This window comes from Lissotriton vulgaris, chromosome 11 (assembly GCF_964263255.1).
Source record: "Lissotriton vulgaris chromosome 11, aLisVul1.2, whole genome shotgun sequence".
NCBI lineage: Eukaryota > Metazoa > Chordata > Amphibia > Caudata > Salamandridae > Lissotriton > Lissotriton vulgaris.
Window position 1 is genome coordinate 403,565,052 of NC_141699.1, and position 18,677 is coordinate 403,583,728.

Below are 18,677 nucleotides of genomic sequence, written 5' to 3' on the forward strand. Positions count from 1 at the left end.
GCTAGTGAGTCTAATGGTAACTGCCCTCTGATGTAGGTAGGGTCTGCTCTATACTTGTTTTCAATCCTGGGATTGATTACCCGTGCCCTGGCTGTATCCTTAAATATGTCAGGTGCGTGTTTTAACACTTCCTTTAGCATAGGAAGTGTTCCGACACTTTTTTCTGAAGTAGGGAAGGTGTCAAATAAGGTGTCTTCCTCTACAGGGTCATTATGCATATCTACATTGTGGTACTGTGCTGCCCTGTCTATTAATTGGTTGAAGACAATGGTGTCATCAGTAGGTGAAGGCTTAGTTGGATAAGAGGAGACATCAGGGATGGGATGGGTGTTATAAGGGTCAGTTGGCTCCTCCCATGGTTCATTTTGTGGCTCAGGATCGTGTGGATAATCATAATCAGGCTGAGGATCCTCCCCTGTGTTCCCCTCATTGTCCCCATAGTGAGAAGGAGAGTAAGGAGGAAAGGGAGTAGTAGGCATAATGGGATAGAATGGAATGAAGGGTCTAGATGGAGAAGTCTCAAAGTCCTTTTTTAGTGGAATAGGGGAATGAGAGTCAGTGTCCAGTGGCCTCTTCTTCCTGTGCAGGATTGTCACTTTACCAGTCTCTGGATTAATATATATTTTTGCCTGGTCGTCTGCTGGATCAGGATGGAAGAGTTCTTCCTCCACTGTTCTTGGTTGTGACTTTTTTGGGTCGACAACACCTTCTGCTTCGACGACTTTTGGTGCTTTAGTGCTTTACTTCGGCTCGGCCCTTTTTTCGGGTCGGCGAGTGTTTTTGGGTCGACCGGGTCTTTTGGTTCTACACGTTTCTTGTGCTCGACAGGCTTTTTTGGTTGACTGTCCTTTCCCGAGTCAATGGTCTTTTTAGGATCGACTGGTGTGTTTGGAGCACTGGTCTTCGGGTCGATAGCCTTCTCCGGCCGGATTATAGGCTTCGATACGGCACCCTTCCCGTTGGCAACCTTCTTTGGTTCGGCGACTTTTGGCACAGCCGGCTTTTTCGGGTTGACGTCCTTTTTTGTGTTGGCGCCCTTCGGCATGGCGTCCTTTTTGGGCTCGACGGCCTGTTTCGGATCGGCACCCTTCGGCTCGATGGCCTTTTTCGGGTCGACGCCTTTAGGCTGCATGGCCTTCTTCGGCTCGACGGTGTTCTTTGGATCGACGCCTTTAGGCTGTACGTTTTTCTTCGGGTCGACGGCCCTCGGGCCGACGACCTTTTTAGGCTCTGGAACCTTCTTTGGGATTGCGGTACTTGGCCCTGGGGTCTCTGAAGGTTTCGGAGCCGGATGGCGGGGCTGGCGAATGTTTCTTTGGATCTTGGCTATGGCCTTTTGGCGATGCCTCGACCAGAGCCTTTGATAACGGGGTAATCGGTGTCAGGGGCAGTGTACTCACGATTTGCCCCGGTGGGATCTCGTCATCGGAGTCAGAGTAGTCCTCGATGGTGACGATCTCTAGGTCCGAATCTGGAGCTTCTGGAAGTTCTTGGTCATCATTGAAGATGTTGTCCGGTTCCGGTGCCTGTCGCTGCATCACTTGCCTAGCCCGTCGATTCCGTATGGTTTTCTTCGACCGAAACTGGGCGCAGGCTGGGCAGGTTTCTTCCTTATGGTCTGAAGAAAGGCACTTGTTGCATACTTGATGCTTGTCAGTATGCGTGAACTTGGAGTGGCATTGTGGGCATCTTTTGAACGGGCTCCTTTCCATCGACAGCAGGCCCACGTGGCGTCGAAAAGGCCCAACGGCCCACGTCGACGACCGATTCGAGATGGAAAGCTTTATCGAGTCAAGAGGTACCGAGCGAGAACAATACCGACGAAGTCGAAGGCCTTCTTTATAAAAGTTTTGTTTCGATTCCGAAGTTGGAGTGTAGGAACAACATCCGAACCCAATGGCGGAAAAAAAAACAATCTGAGGATGGGATGGAGAGGATGCCCATGCGCAATGTAGTCCAAGGGAGGAGTCACCTATCTCGTGATACTTCGAAGACTCTTCCAGGACAACAAAGTGCAATCATCCGGACCCAACACTAGGGGGCGATCTAAGCACAGATATGAATTCAGCAACCCACATGTCTCGAACAAAAGGTTCTCCGCATCTAGGTGGCTTAACAGATAAAAGCGGCACCTAGAACTGCCATGCTAATTGCTGACTTTCCTATAACATTATGAACATTTCTTAATCAAGACAGGTGTAACTACAGAAAAAACTCAAAACTGAAAAAGAGCAGCTTTTATCAAAATGAACACCCAAAACAGTATTCCTAGAGTAGATCAACATTAAAACAGAAAGGAGGACGTTGACTGGAGTGATAGACACATTATATGGGAAAAAACTGTTTTCTGAGCATTCAGAGCTTTGTTAAAAAAAAACATAGGGCATTGATAACTATTTTCTTTTTTTGTATAAAATATATATTCCAGTGTGTTTAAGAAGTATTCCTTATCCTGCTGGACCCCTGACTGTTGATCTATAGGACAATTATCATATGATAAGTCTACTACAACTAAGAGCTAATAAAATTATAATTTTAATAGTTTGAACAAATACACTTTTCAATGGTATTTGCAGTCGTAATGGAAAGTAGTTTATCTCTACCAAAACATGCATTGGAGATAAAGTTCTTCAAGAAAACATGGCAGAAAGGTGAAGAAGAGAAAAACCTCAAACTCCAATACTTGTAACCTAAGTTATGCTGCAATACATTTTTTCTGCAACAAGCGTCTTTGTTATATTGCTTATTTAGCATGTACAACAAAAGCTGGAAAGATCCAAAGAAACCGCAGGATCTAGAACAAGTATAATGATAAATCAAATGCAATGTACGGAGGATTTGCAGAACTGCTAGTCACCCACGAGGGTATGCTGACGCAGAGTAAGGGAGTGTAGGTGTGTGGTGAGGCCTGGCCTGAATACAGGCACTCTCGATGGTCCAGCAAGAAGACTAGTTGAATAACCAGGTCTTCAGTTTCTTGCTGAAAGTGAGAAGGAGGCCCTGATGTGTTGGGGGAGGCTGTTCCAGGATTTATCGGCTTAGCAGAAGAATGATCTATCTCATCTTGCTTCTGTGTATGCGGGGAGTGTGCACAAGTGAGAGTGAGGCTCAGTGAAGTTATCTGGTGGGTTGGAGGAAGTGAAGCAGGCGATTGAGGTATGCGTGTCCCATATTGTGTAATGACTTGAATGCGTGTGAGAAGTTCGAATCGGCGGAGCTCCTGGATGAGGAGCCAGTGGAACTCTGAGGAGTGGTGAAGTGTGGGTTTGGCGCACGAGATCTAGGATGAGTCTGGCGGTGGCGTTTTGAATGGTTTGAAGTTTGTGTGTGAAGGAGATCAGCTCTTCACTTTTATCGGTGCTGAGCTTGAGGCACTTTTCTTTCATCCAATTGGCCATGCTAGGCATGCACTGTTTGAAGTTTGTCTTGGTGAGGAAGGTGTCATCTGAGAGCAAAAAGAATTAACTGGGTGTCAACGTAGAAGATGATGTTGATTCAGTGGGATTAGATGAGGTTTAAACATACACAAATAAGGGAGATATAGTGAACAGCTGTGCATGGCTTTGAATAGCAAGGACGCTAGGAAAGTGAGGACTAAATTAGGATAACTGTGGCATCACAAAGGATTTGTGAGGAAAATGAGTCAAACCCTATTTGAAAGCTCATCATAAAAAGTTAATTTGAAGAAGAATGGTTGGTACAATAAACGCAAAAAAAAAACTGAAAAAGCTGACAAAACCGTTAAGTGTCCACAGCAAGTACTTGCTGGGCGAGAGATAAAACAAACAGTAAAACATCTGATGGGTTAGCATAGAACAGATCAGTATTGCAGGTGCTACAAACTTGTTCCAGCGCCTAGCATAGACAGATTTTGTAGATGGGAGCAGCGCAGAAAGGATGACATCCACAACTCAAGAAGAAGATCAAACTGAGCCAACTGCCATCACTGAACCTCCACGCATGGAGGAGCAGATGATTGGGCACATGATCTGGCTCTGCTGCTGTGACTAGAGATCCTCCTGCCTAGAAATTCTGGGTACCACACGCTCCTTGCACAACCCACAGCTGCTAGCATAACTTGGGACCAGATGTTCCTGATCTTCTTCAAAACTCGGGGCAGGAGAGACAGCTGCTGAAAAAGCACACAGGAGTCCCATAATCCACTCCATCCATAATGTGTTTCTGAGAGACATTATTCTTAGAAACTACAATGCATAAAGTTTTGACACGTGTGTTCTCTGTGGTGGCAGAAAGATTTAGCCAAGATTCTTCCCATTACTGGAAGATACCCTGTGCCACCTCAAAGAGTATCGCCATTCGTGATCTACATGGTTGGAATGGTATGTACAGCAAAAGGCAGTACCTGACGGGCTGGTCTGACAAGTCAGTATGTAGGGAATTTTTGGGCTGTTCGTGGGACTGTTTTATGGTCTGCTGGGTCTGTTTTTACTGTTCATTTTCCTGATATTTTAACAGAAATTGCTTGCAGAACGTTCAAATCCATGCAGTCATCCATACCTTGCAAAACACTTATATAGTCTGTCTTTAGAAGTTCAAAACTGCTCCAATTTGAAAGTATGGGCCACTGTATTATCTATCCAATTCACTAAGAGGGCCACTTATTTTGGAGCCCAGGCCTATATTCTTTCTCAGTCCGACCTGGTGATCTGCCTGTCACAGCTGACTGAGCTAGTCTGTGCTGGTGTTTAAAGATCCCGCCAGGTGGTAGATGACCAGGGAAATTGCTCAGCCAATCCAGCCAGCTCCAGGGGTGACGGGCCTCCTAGCACAGGACCCAGTACCCCACCCAGCCATGCTTATCATAGTACCACGTCCAAGAGGTGTGGTCTGTGAGAACCTGAACAAGCATCCTTTTGACGGACAGTAGGAAGGCTACAGTGCTAGGAGAAGGGAAGGCTACAGTGCTAGGAGAAGGAAACGCAACTCCAAAAAGTAGATATGGAGACAGATCTCACCGGAGAATAGAGTTCTGTGAGAAGTTCCCATACCAGCTGTGTCATCACAGTAGCTCTGAGTGGGCTGGGAGAGTAGTCTGATGCTGGTCCAACTGGGATTGAGCCACCACTACAGGCGTTTTGTAGTTTCTTCTGAAATCTAGATGGAATCAGATGGATTCTCATGATTTTGGGCCCACTGAGATTACAGGTTCCACTGCAGAGCCCTCATAAGCTACCTGGCATAGTTGAAGAGCAGGATGCCAAAAGGCCCAGAATCTTCATAGCCACTCGCACAGAGACCCAGGACTGGGTCTGAATAACCCAAATGTCCTGGATTTGTTTTAGTGATGCAAAAGCCCAAAACTGGAGGTGATCTACGACTGACTGTGGAGAGCCTACCTTCTACTGCCAATCATCAAGATAGGGGGGAACTGGGATCCACAACCACAATGATTACTTAAGTGAACACCCGAGAGGCACAGGTGATGCTGAGAAAGACCCTGGGAAATTGAAAATGATCCTGGTCCACCTTGAACCACAAGTAGTGTATGTAGGAGTTCAGAATGGGTACATGAAAGTAGGCATCTTGCACGTCGAAATCCACCATTCCAGTCACCAAGATCCAGGGTAGACAGAACCTAGGCCAGTGTGAGCATCTTAATTGTGTCCTTCCACAAGAAGGCATTCAAAGGGTGGCGATCTAAATTCGGTTGGAGGCCTCAGTCCTCCTTCGGCACAAAGAAATAGCTGAAGTAACAACCGTGGCCTATTTCTGGTGCTGAAACTGTTTTTATGACTCCTTTGGCCAAAAGAATCTTCACTTCATGGAGCAAGTTAGGTGTTTCTCTGCACGATGGCCTGGTGTGGATGGAAGCTTCTGTGGTCAAAAAGAAATGGCAGGGCATAGCCCCACTGAACGAACTGAAGTAACCATGTGCCGGACATTAGATTTTGCTACCATTGAAGGAAATATCAGATCCTTCATCCAACAAGGTGGTCTTGTGCCAATAAGGTTAAGCTAAAGTGGCTGGAGGCAAATGCAGAGGGGCGTTGGACTGGAAAGTCTGCAGACAATGACAGACTGGGCGTTGTATGCTTGATGCCCACACTCAAAAGGACTAGGGGGCCTGTTGCAGAGGTGGTGTGCTGTGGTGGACAGTATGCCAACCCTCTGGAGACACCTCGAATGGGACAAAACTGTTGAGGATATCGTTTAGAAGGGCTAGAGACCGTACATTGGCCTGGATTCTTTAAAACGTTGCAATGCTGAATCCGCCTTCTCACCAACCAGTGGAGACCCAATGAACAGCATGTCCCTTAAAGAGGCTTGCATGTCTCCAGAGAAGCCTATGTATCTATTTCAAACGGTGCCAAAGCTGGAGCAGTCAATAGGGACTTCTGTTATTATATTTTTCCATAGTTGGCAGTAAGTCCAAGACCACACCTGCATGTCTCAATACCACTGCAAAAGTGGCACTCTTCCGTTGGTGGTCCAGAGAGAGAACACAACCCAGTGTCCAGGGAAGTGTCCACCCGATTGGCCTCCTGCAAATCCAGATATAAAGAATCATCATAATGTTGGAGAAAATACTCGCCACCTCATCACCATTGTCATCCCTAAACGCAGGGCGGCTCTCATCAGAGTCTGTACCAAAAGCTGATGGAGTGCTCCAAGGCAAAGGCATGATTCTATCAAGTTTTTTTTTGTATTTTTAAACAACTTTATTGCCATTTTAAAAAATAGCACACATACAATATTGTTGTCAGGAATGTTATCTATGACGAATGTTCACAGTTATAATATATACACTCTTACCAGATTTGTGGAATTTTTTTTGTTTTTCTAACAATCTCAGCAGTAGTCTGTCCCCCGGACACCTTTTCTTTTTTAATTTATTTTCTCATATCGATTGTTATTGCCTTAGTTTCCCCATAACTTCCCTCACCCCGCCATCGGATGACTATGTTACCTTATGTAACTCAATAGTTTGAGGTCTGCTCATTCATTTAATTTATATTTATCCAGTATACGTCAGGAGTGCACGGCCCCTCCCATACTGTTCCTCAGTTGGGGCCTGCAGTTCATTTATCATCACTGACCACGCCAGGAGATCTTACTCAAATTTGTCGTCCCTTCGGACTAGTTTCATTCTTACCCTCTCAGTTGTTGCCCACTCACACATCTTTTACCCATCTATCACACTTCGGTGGAGTCGGTTTTCGCCACTCAATCGCTGTGTGTCTTTTTGCTATTATTAACCCTAACAACACAAACTTCCTGCTCAGCTTCCTATTTTTTTGTGATGAGAGAAGACCCAGTAGAATCGACTTCACCTCCCTGGGTATAGCCCATCCTGAGGCATTCCGAAGAAGCTGCAATACCTTTTCCCAAAATTCTTCCACCATCGGGCACGTCCACGCCACATGCAGAAAATACGTCTCTACATTCTGACATCTGGTACACCTACTGGATCAGTCTGTATATTTTGCTCAATACTTTCGGGGTGAGATAGGCTGGGTGTATAAAATTGTATTATGATTCTATCAAGTTAGATTGGAATGGGGCAGAGTGTGTCCGTACGGAGTCGAGACACGACCTCGGTCGAGAAGAATTCGGCACGGAAGTGGAGAGAACTACATAAATAGGGCTGTCCTTAAATGCCGGTGGCAGCTTTAATATCACAGAGAACGGCATGGATTGCGGTGCCAGAAGGGAAGCTAGAATGGATTCAGAGTGAAACCAGAGGCACAGATGCCCGCTGTAGGTATCCCTACTGAGGTCTCCACAGATCCTTGGATTCTGAAGGTGCGCCAAAGGGAGCCAAAGGATTGCAAAAATTTGCCTAAAGGCCTCAATCTCTTTGTGCCTTTGCTGGGGACCGAGAGCAAGAACACTATGTTTAAGTGGGAAGGTCAAAGTGTGCAGCACTATGACAGCTTTTTAGGCTGTGTGTGTAAGGACCGGTACAAATCCCACTTGGTCTTTTAGTGATCCTACTTCAATTTTGACTTACCGAAAGACTTAAATCTCAATGTTGACCTTTTGTGGGTACGTCCTCAAGGGCAGGAACAGGCCCACACCCTCTTCCTTGAGAAGGAGCAGGACTTCAGATGTTTCTTTCAGCATTGGGCTGCAGACAGTTTAACTTCACATTCCAGGTTCGCTTTTGGGTTTATAAGTGTGCACTCACTGTAGGATTTCATGTTGTGTGCCAAACTCAAACACCAGAAACAGGCTTTGCAGGAATCTGACACAGACATCTGTTTACAACAGTTCCTGCAAGGCTTGAACCATGTAGTTTAAGCAGGAGACATACTTTCCTTGCTTCCTGGAAAAAATAAATTAAGAAAAAAACTAATCAATCCACGAGGCAAAAGTTGGCAGTGAGCTCTAGATCCATATATGAAGGCACATAAAGAAAGGAGAACGGATGTCAGTGAGCATGAGTGAACCTTAAATGCGGCTTAGTTTGTCTTCCAGAGACGGAACGTAGTCCGCACAGAGCCGCATGACACTACCTACTGGAACACAGGGACAAAGCTGCTTAAATCTTCCAGAACCCAGTTTGGCTCCTGAGGATATTCTGAAGGTGAGGAATCCGTTATTATGAGTATCCATCTGAAAGATTATTTTGCACAATCCCAAGTTATTTAATTCTATACGTATCACTGCTCAGGGACGTAGAATAGCCTGGGTGGTAGAGTAGCCTTAATGTGCACATTTTCCTATAATAATCTTAATGTGCACATTTTCCTATAATAATCTATGTATTGCTGTGCACAAATTCATTTGCGTTTATCTACTGATTTCAGAGTTCTTATTGGTAGCACTCCTTCACAGTGTCAATCTTCGTTCGCATTACTCTATATGAAACAATAATCCATACCTTCATTAGGGAATGTGCTACTCACTTGGAGAGGCATTCCTCCCTCAGGGCTTGGATGACTATCCGGGTGATATTGATGGACATGACACAAAAAGGGAAATTCTGAATAAGAAAAAGAAGAAGACAAACATAAATTTCCAACACAACGAAAGAAAGAACCAGCACTTCTGGAAAGACTTTATAAAAAGGCCAGGTTAAACAACAAAGCAAAAATGTCAGTGTATTGTTATAACTTTGAACTGTTAACATAGGGAACATAGGCAGCAAGCACCGTTTTACAGATCACAGTCTTGTATTGCTTGACCTTCAACTTTCTAATTCATTGTTGATCTAACACTTTTAGAGCAGGACAGTTATTTGAAATGTCTCACAATAACAAAATAAGCCTTAAAGTTGATCAAAGCACACATACAAAGAAATCTAAGAAGAAGCAGAAGAAAGAAGCTAAATAAAATATATACCAACGGGGCGTGGTCTCGCTGCTAATGGAGTGAGACGCATGCCATCTCAGCTCCGGGCCACCGCCACTGTCTAAAGAATTTTTCAGCAAGACAGTGGCCCGAAAGCCTCACAGCTGGGGAGGTACCATTGGCTGAATACCTGGGGCACTCACTGCCAAGCGAGAAACAGGGTGGTGGAGACAGACGACAGAAGAACGGGCTGAATAAGGCGAGTGGCATGGACCCTGCCGACACATCCATCATCTTAGAGGTCCGGACCCCACGCAATTGTAGTAGCCGCCTCGGGTGACGATTGTGAACTGCGGAGAAGCTCCACATCCCCATGAGGTCAGATCGGGGCTCGGCAGTGATCCTCAGCCGCTGAGCGGTGGCTGCACCTGCTTGGGCGCCAAGTAACGCACCCAGAGCTGTAACCGTCACCTGGGTTGCCTGGCCCGAGCAGGACTGCACCGGGGGTATCCGGAAGAGGTCGGAGCGAGGCCACATGGGCTGTAATCGCCTGCGAGAAGAGTAGAAGCGGCTAGAAGGACACCGGAGGAGGCCTCGGGGTGCGGACACATTACACCATCCAGTGGTGATCCGAGGAGCAGAGGAACAAGCCGGCGGGCGGGAATACGAGTTCGCAGAGGTACCCGCAATTTTAGCTGCTTGGCCTTTGCAAGACTGCATTGGAGGCTCTCTGAGACACTGAGGTGGGGACCCGCAAGAGGTGATCGCCATAGACAGACGTGGAAACGCCAGAGGGTGCCTTGATCTGCGAGACTGCCAGTCAGCCTGCCGGTGATCGGCGGAGGAGAAATTGGCGCCGGAGGGAGAGTTGGCGGCCGCCATTTTGCTGCATTGGAGGGTCGTGGAACTCGCCTGGGAGGGGCTGATCAGCCGCTAGCAGAGGGACCCAGAAGCACAGAACTCACACAGGTACGGGGCGGGGGGTGCCGGCGCCGCCACGGGGTGGGGCTCCTTTCATGACTTGGGCCGTCTGAGATTCTGTCCCCCCTGCTGCCTTCTAGAAGTCTAGCCCGTACCCCGGCCGTAGCACCACTTGCCCTACTGCTCCCCGCTACCTGTACCGCCACGCAGAACGGGCCAGTCCACTGCCGCCCACCTAAGAGCAGCTCCCCACTTAGACTCTACTACCGGAGACTTTAACTGGGAACCCTTGCACACTGGCTCTCCCTTTCTGCACCCCCACCTGAGCCTTGGGCCTACAGTAGCAAGCCTTTTTGAAAACAACAAGGGAACCCAAAGAAGTCGGCAAGGGACCTTGGGAGTCAATATTATTAAGGCAACAGTGGTCCTTTACAAATAATAATGCTTAATCAATAAATATAGACGAAGTCGTTGCTATATTTGAAAACGACATGCCCAGCCAGGGAGAGGTCTTGATATTTACTTTTCAGTCAATGTAAAACATGAATAACACACAATATACAAGACAGGGCACAAGCCTGTACCCAGTCAATCACACAAGAAATATCAGGACAGGGAACAATTAAAGGGAACAAACAAAAGGGCTTAGGCAAGAGCTTAACTTTCAGTAAACTTGTTAATCGCACAGTTTTGATTATAAAACAGAACAATATTGACACCTTCACACTTTAAAAGGGCAAATAAAACATTCCATGTGTGAAGCCCTTTTGTTCGTTCCCTTTAATTGTACCCTGTCCTGATATTTCTTGTGTGATTGACTGGGTACAGGCTTGTGCCCTGTCTTGTATATTGTGTGTTATTCATGTTTTACATTGACTGAAAAGTAATTAGCAAGACCTCTGCCCGGCTGGGCATGTCGTTTTCAAATATAGCTACGACTTAGTCTATATTTCTTGATTAAGCATTATTATTTGTAAGGGACCACTGTTGCCTTAATAATACAGTAGCAAGCCAGCACAGAGAGATGCTGCGGAAGCCCCTGGGCGAAAGACGGGACCATAAGCCACTCGGAGAGCCCAACACGATCCCTTCTCCCTCGAGAGAACCGGCGACCTGTTATAACATAGAGGGGAGCTGGGCTGCGAGAGTGGGCCTCAACTTGCAAATATTATCAAGACAGTGTGGAACCCAGCGCTGCAATGCCCTGCCACGGTCAGTTTCTGCGCACCTCCACCACTGGATTCACAGGCGCTGCTACTCCTATCGCTCGCTAAACTGGTGCCTGGGGCGGAGGGGTTGCAGCCCTGCATTGCCCATCTTTTGACACCGGAGTAGCCACTGCATTGCAGCCCACCCGGGGACACCTCCTTATTAATAGGGGGAGCTCCTGGGCCCCATTGGCCCTGCATCCATAGAGGAGCAATGCCACAGTTCGGCTTGCCATGCCCCTACTCTGCTTGTGGCATATACGCCCTAGAAGCTGGTAGCTCCTGCTAGGCCCCTGGAACAGCACTCCACCTCACTGCGCCACTGGGACTAGTACTCTCCTGCTACAATCCATATATCGTCCACTGGGCCTGGTGACTGAGAACTCTGGCACGGGGAGGGTTGACAGTGGTTGGAGGGGCGACACATCCTCCGTGATCTGCAGTAAAAGCCGCCATCATTCCCTGAACATGACTCTTTCTAAGTCCAGGAAAGAGCCTTCAACAACTCCCAAAGGTTCTACGGTCATGGCCCTATGGAACAAGCCAGGATGGGCCCTGGCAACGGACGAGACGCTGGCGGCCCCTCGGAGCCGGTTACACAACCTTTTATGACCCTCTTCAGGAACTCCGGAAAGACGTAGGGGAGTTGGGTGGACGAGTAGATGACCTCGAGAAGACTCCTGATGCCCGTACAGAGGACCAGGAACACCTATGGCAGCGGCTGGCCACCCAGGAAGAACAGCACATTGAGCTGCAGATCAAGCTGGAGGACCTGGAAAATAGGGGGCGCCGAAACAACATACGCCTACGGGGGATTCTGATTGGGGCAGAAGGCACCAACATAATTACTTTTGTGGCTGAACTGCTTCACGACATTAGAGATGATGACGACGACGCCTCGCCACCTGCCCTAGATCGCGCACACTGAGTGTCTGGACCGCCTAGGAGGCCTGGTCTCGTCCCTGATATCTTGACTCGGGTTCGCTTTTTTACCAAACAGGAGGCCATCCTCATGGCGGCTAGGGACAAACCTGAGATCCTATGCAGGGGCACGCCTATTCAGTTATTCCAAGATCTGGCCCCCCACGTCACTTTGACGCCAAAGGGACTTCTGACCCATCACAGACAAGCTCCGGGAGCTTAACATTCGCTACGAATGGGGGCACCCATTCGCCCTCATATTTCAGTGGGAGTCCAAACGTCGCGTGCTGAGATCCTACAGAGAGGCGGCCCAGCTACTTCAAATCCCTGACACTCCCCCGGCGACTCCCACACGCATGCATCCAAAGGCCACAGTCCCATTGAAGACACAGTGGACCACAGTATGTCATACCAGGCATCCATCCTCCCAAAAGCACAGTAGTTTATCCCAAGAAAAACAGGACATAATTCAACACATAAGATCTCTGGAGGGAGGCCTGTCGCCCCCAGGCTCGCAAACATCTGCCAACAAATGGCTCAACCCTGTGCTTGTAGATCTACTGGACATATATCTTTAACTTCGGGTGGACCCCCGATCATACCTTTACAGCCGCTCCATCATCTTTTTCATCGCCCCAGAGACTTCATCAATCTAGGCCTAGCCTATGTTAAAGAGATAGTGGCCCTAGGCTACGCTCCAGAGGTACCGATTTGTTACACAACGCGATGACCGACCCCACTCCTATTTCTGGGAGAGTGACATCTCCGGGACAGCCTGCGATTGCGCGCCTGGCTACTCCCTGAACTGGAATAGGCCTTGTTGGCTCATAAACTATCTGAACTGTTTTGTTTGTCCTTATCCCTTTCCCCCTCCTTTCCTTCCCCACCCGGCGGGGGGGCCACTTCGACACTCGGAGGCACCTCCAGTGGTTACTGTACCCCTCAGATCACCTGCATGAGACAGCGCTTGCTCCTAACGATAGGGGACTATGACCTCTGCACCCTGCTTGAAGATTATATCCCTTAATATAAAGGGACTCAATTTCCCCAACAAGCTGTGCCAAATATGGAGGTACTTGCTACTGCAAAACCCTGACATTGTTTTTCTTCAGGAGACCCACCTCCTCAGGGCTGACGTAGCGTGCATGTCACACCCACCCTTTCCTCTTCAGTTTTGGTCCGCGGCGCCCACTAGAACAGTGAGTGTAGCTATCCTCTGCCGGGCGGGCATCCACCAGGGAGACTCTAAGGTGATCCGTGGCACTGAGGGCAGACTACTTAAAGTGGTGGTCAAGCTGGGGCCACGCACACTCACCCTTTGCAACATCTATGCGCCAAAGCAGGGTCAGGACACTTTCTTATGTGAGATCCTACGAGAACACAGAGCAGGTGAACTCGGACCTAATAGTAAGGGGAGATCTCACCCTAGTGTGGGACACAAGCCTAGATCGCAGCGGGGGCTCATTCCATGGGGTGGGAGCCATGTCGGCAGCTACGAAAAAATGCCTCACTGCTCTGGGTCTTATAGATATTTGGCGTTATCACTCCCCCGAGACCCGTGACTGCTCTTACTATTCCCATGCGCATCGCTCTTACTCACGCATTGACTACCTCTTTGTATCACACACCCTGGTTAACGATACACTATCAGCCACCATGTCTGATGTCTCCATCTCTGACCAAGCACATGAAGAACTACTCATCCATTAACACTTTTCTCACCCCAAGAGGCCTACTAGGTGGCGATTTCCCCCCTCACATTCTTGAAGACCCGGTGGACAGGGTGGAGCTCCAGGCCGCTATCTTGTCCTATTTTGAAACGAACTACCTCCTGGAGTCGTTGCTTCCAGTTCTATGGGACGCATTCAAAGCAACGATTCGCGACACCCTTACTTCTATTGCCATTGCTAGTACGCGGGAGGCCCACTTGTACGAGAACAAACTCACATGTGAAATCAAAAAGCTTGAGCGACTAGATCAAGAGCACCTGTTGGCAGTGCATAAGAGGCGCTGGGCTATACTCCGGGTACAGCTTAGGGCACACAGAACTAACAAGGCCGAGCACGCTCTTCTTGCGCTACAACAGCGTTACTACGATGGAGGGGATAGGGTGGGTACTGTCTTGGCACGCCGTTTGAGGACACGCGCAGGCAAAGCACACATTGCTAAACTAAAGCTAGAGGACAGGTCGTGGGTCACAAAGGAATCCGCTAAACTCCAAGCGTTTCAACATTATTATGCATCCCTCTAAGCAAGAGACGCGCCTGCTCCGGGTCAAATATCGGCCGCCTTAGACGCTTGTGACTGGGAACCCCTGAATGAGTACCACTCCAAACTCTTGGAGGAGCCCATCACATTAGAGGAATTAACTAGTACTCTTAGGGAGCTCCCCCTCAGCAAAATGCCGGGCCCGGATGGACTACCAGTCGCGTTCTATCGTGCTTTTCTACTACAACTTCAACCGTACATGCTACGCCTTTTCAACTCCTTCACAGATAAAAATGGGCCTTCCACGGATATGGCGATGGCGGAAATAGCTCTCATCCCGAAGCCCGGGAAAGACCTCATGCTTTGCTCTTCCTTTCGCCCCATTGCCCTGCTAAATACGGATCTCAAGCTCTACACCAAAATTCTTGCCAAACGCCTTAGCACACACCTACCCAGCCTCATAGAACCGGATCAGGTGGGCTTTATTCAACAATGCCAAGGTGCAGATAATGTACGCCGAGTTGCACACCTGGTTGGGAAGGCGAGGCACTGGAAGATACCCGCCTGCTTACTCTCGCTGGATGCTGAAAAAGCGGCTGATCGGGTGGACTGGGGGTTACTCCGCGCCGTCTTGCAGAAAGTTGGACTGGGCCCACAGATGACAGCACGCATTATGGCTCCTTACCTTTCGCTGTTTGCCAGGGTGCGAGTTAACAGACAACATACACAACCTATCTCTATCCTTAGGGGTACTAGACAGGGCTGCCCCTTGTCGCCCCTATTGTTTGCGCTCATAATAAAGACACTTGCTATCATGGTTCGCCAGTCGCCCGATATTCACGACCTTACTCTCGGGGCATCAAACACAAGATTGCCCTTTTTGCAGACGACTTGCTTCTTACTTTAACTGACCCGATCCGCACGATGCCAGCAGTGCATACCCTGCTCCAGTCCTACGCACAAGCCTCTGGGCTTAAAATCAATCATTCGAAGTCACAGGCGCTCAACCCTCAACCTTACGATTCGGCCTGAAGAGATCGCGACCCTGCAAGCCCTCGTCCCTTACCAGTGGGCGACCAGTTCTGTTAGATATCTTGGGTCCAACCCGACACCCGATCTAGCTACCTGGTCCCAGGCTAATTGGCAGGAATATAAAAACTCTGTTGTAACCGACCTACGGGCGTGGAGATCTTTGCTGCTCTCCTGGTTGGGGCGTCTTAATACAGTTAAAATGTCCATTCTCCCGAAGATACTATACTTATTCCAGACCCTGCCGCTGCCCACCCCAGAACACCAAATCCAGAGCCTGCAGCGTGAAATAATCACCTTCATATAGGGGGGTATGGGGGGGGTTGTAGAAACCACGATTTTCTAGTAAAATCTTAATGCTTACGCACGATAAGGGTGGACTTGCATGCCCTAATCTGGATAGAATATTATTGGGCGCCCCATCTTCGCTTTATACCAGAGTGGACTGCCTGGGAGAGCGAGAAGGTATGGTTTCACATGAACAGGTCAGTTAACTGTCGCCGTGTTTGGGACCACGCGTGGCTCCCTCACGAGGCACGTCACCGCAGCGCTTACTTAGCGTCCCTACCAAAACGGTACCAGAGATCTGGGACAAATTGGAAGTCCGTAGGGGCCTCACCTCTTTTCCGTCCCCACACACTCCAATTGCTCGTAACCCACAATTCCTTCCTGCCTGTCCCCCACCTTACTTTGCAAACTGGACAGACAAGGGCTGCAGGATGATATGTGATCTTTTCCTAGGGGATAGCTTCAAATCCTTTGCTCCATGCAAACAGGAACTCCGGTTAACAGAGAAGGAGAGATACCAATACATACAAATCCGGCACTGGATACAGGGGTACTCTCTATCACAGGCGGCCATACGACCTTTCACGCCGTTAGACCAGCTGGCGCGTACATTCAACAATTCCAAGTGATTAATCTCCCGCATATATCAAATCCTCCAACACTCACGCCTTAATCTTCACCCATACCAGCAGCAAAGGCAGGCTTTATCGGAGATCTCACTCTCCATATGCTTGGCGCTGCTAAGCAGACTATCGCCCTCTATTGGAAAAAAGCAGAAACACCTTCTACGAACGTATGGTTCACCCGCCTGTGGCACACAGTGGCAATGGAGCTGCTAACGGAGCTACTACAGTTTCAAGACACCAAATTCACGAAGCTGTGGAAGCCGCTGGTGGACCATTTGGGACGTCTGGAGAATGCTACACTACAGCCACCAAGGCTGCGGGCTCTGCGCCTCTTTGACAATGCAGTCCATCCTACAGATCCAGAGGGTTTTTGGAACCCCACTGACTGATTGCCCCGCACGGCACCCTTAGATATCCTTTGCGACTTGGACTATATACCTCTCGACACTTTGGCCACTCCTGGCTTCGCCTCACGCACCGCTAGAGATAGTAACTGGCATAGCTACAGCAACGCTCCCCAGCGATGTGAGGTGTCACGGAAAAAGTGTTAAGTTACTACTGCGTCCCCCCGCCACACCATCTCCCCTTCCCCTACTGTCCCCTCCCCGTCCTTCTCCCCTCCCTATTGGTTGTTTTCTTTTCTTGTTAAATTATATATTGTCAACAGTTACAACAGTGGTGCCATCACACAATCAAGGCCTCTTTAGTGGAAAACGAATTCTAAAGTGATGACTCATGGCTTTGCACCCTAGCGACATAGCCTCTATCGCTAGACAATTGGAACTTCACGATGCTTACAACAGAGATCTATATACTCGATGTTATTACCTTCCACTAATACTGTGACTTCTTGTAATGCGCAATAATCTTATATTTGATCCATTTGGCCTATTGAGCTAACAATGTCTGCATTGAGATATAGACAGCAAAGCTTCGTAGTATTGCTCTGAGGCATCCGCCAATTGTTGTACTGAATAATGCACTGTGGTATCTTATAAATGCTAATAAAAACGTGTTGAAACCAACAATATACCAAAAAATAAACTGAGTCAAAAAATATCTTACAGTGAATAAAGAAAAGCTGTGACAAGTAGACAAAAATCTGTCAGAATGCACAATAAATACATAGCTCTGGAATACTGGCCCAGTTTCCTGAGACTACTGTAGCAGCATAGAAAATGCAATTAACACCCTCAAAGGGACTGAGGCAATTATAGATTTCACACCCCTTAACCTAAGCAAAATAGTTACCACAAATGTTGCCTAAAAATGGCAAAAACATTTATATACAGTGAGAAAAAAATCAGCCAACCTACAAATACTTGATAGTTCATCTGAGAGATATACTGTGTACTTGCAGCACACTGGAAAGTGTATGTGAAGCATTAGAAAAACAAGTCAAAATGAAAGGTAGAGAAGTGTAACCCCAAAGGAGTGGCCTCCTCGGGAAATGAGACAAGTATACAGGTGACACACAGGATTGTCCCATGGAATACTTGATCAAGTTTAATAAGCAATAACTGAAAACCTGAATTTCCTTTAAAAGCATTGCCACAATTTAAAATGGACCTCCTCCTTACTTATGGCACCGGTACTGCTTTTCCAGTTTTTAGCATAGACCTGGTTGTGCTGACTGTACACTTTTGAAGCAAGATCCTCTTGAACCATTTCAACCTAATCCTTGAAGCCAAATCTACAAATCTGGGATTTGATAGGCACTAAACAAGACACAAACTGAACAGGCAGGGGTAGGGAATAGGTTGTACACCACACCTGTGTTTCATGCTGGGACAGCTTGAAGATTTCCCGAGCAAGTGGTAAGGTCCGAGTGTCCATCACAAGATACAGGGTGTGCATCAAGCCCAAAAGTCCAGTCGCACGCAGGTCTGTGGCAGGGTCCAAACCTAAAAGAGATCAGAAATGAGGACCAGGAGAGGTAGAAGTGAAATTGTGACCGAAGGTCCACTACATCATCCCGGCACCAGATTAATCCAAACAAAAATTTAGGAGGTCTATCATATTGAAACATTCATTTACATACAGTCACCATTACTTGCAGGTCGAGGGTTCTAATTTCATTAATTCTTTAATTAACGCAGATTTCAAAGCAGACTTCACATTTACATTGCAGCTGAACTCTAACTCTTAGATTGCTAAATATGGAAACAATGAGCTCCAGGCTAAGAAGTGCTGTACCTCAAAGGAGTCACTTCAGCTTTGC

General features: G+C 47.8%; 1 protein-coding gene across 3 annotated transcripts in view; it reads right to left on the reverse strand.

Annotated features, from left to right (window-relative positions):
• ELMOD3 (ELMO domain containing 3) overlaps positions 1–18,677 on the reverse strand; it is a 227,320-nt gene that overhangs the window by 29,650 nt on the left and 178,993 nt on the right. For all 3 annotated transcript variants that reach the window (XM_086943445.1, XM_086943444.1, XM_086943446.1), the window contains 2 exons: positions 18,230–18,360; positions 8,871–8,947 (listed from right to left, as the gene is read on the reverse strand). In XM_086943445.1, the coding sequence (XP_086799571.1) occupies positions 8,871–8,947; positions 18,230–18,360 (208 nt within the window). The remainder of the gene's footprint in view (positions 1–8,870; positions 8,948–18,229; positions 18,361–18,677) is intronic.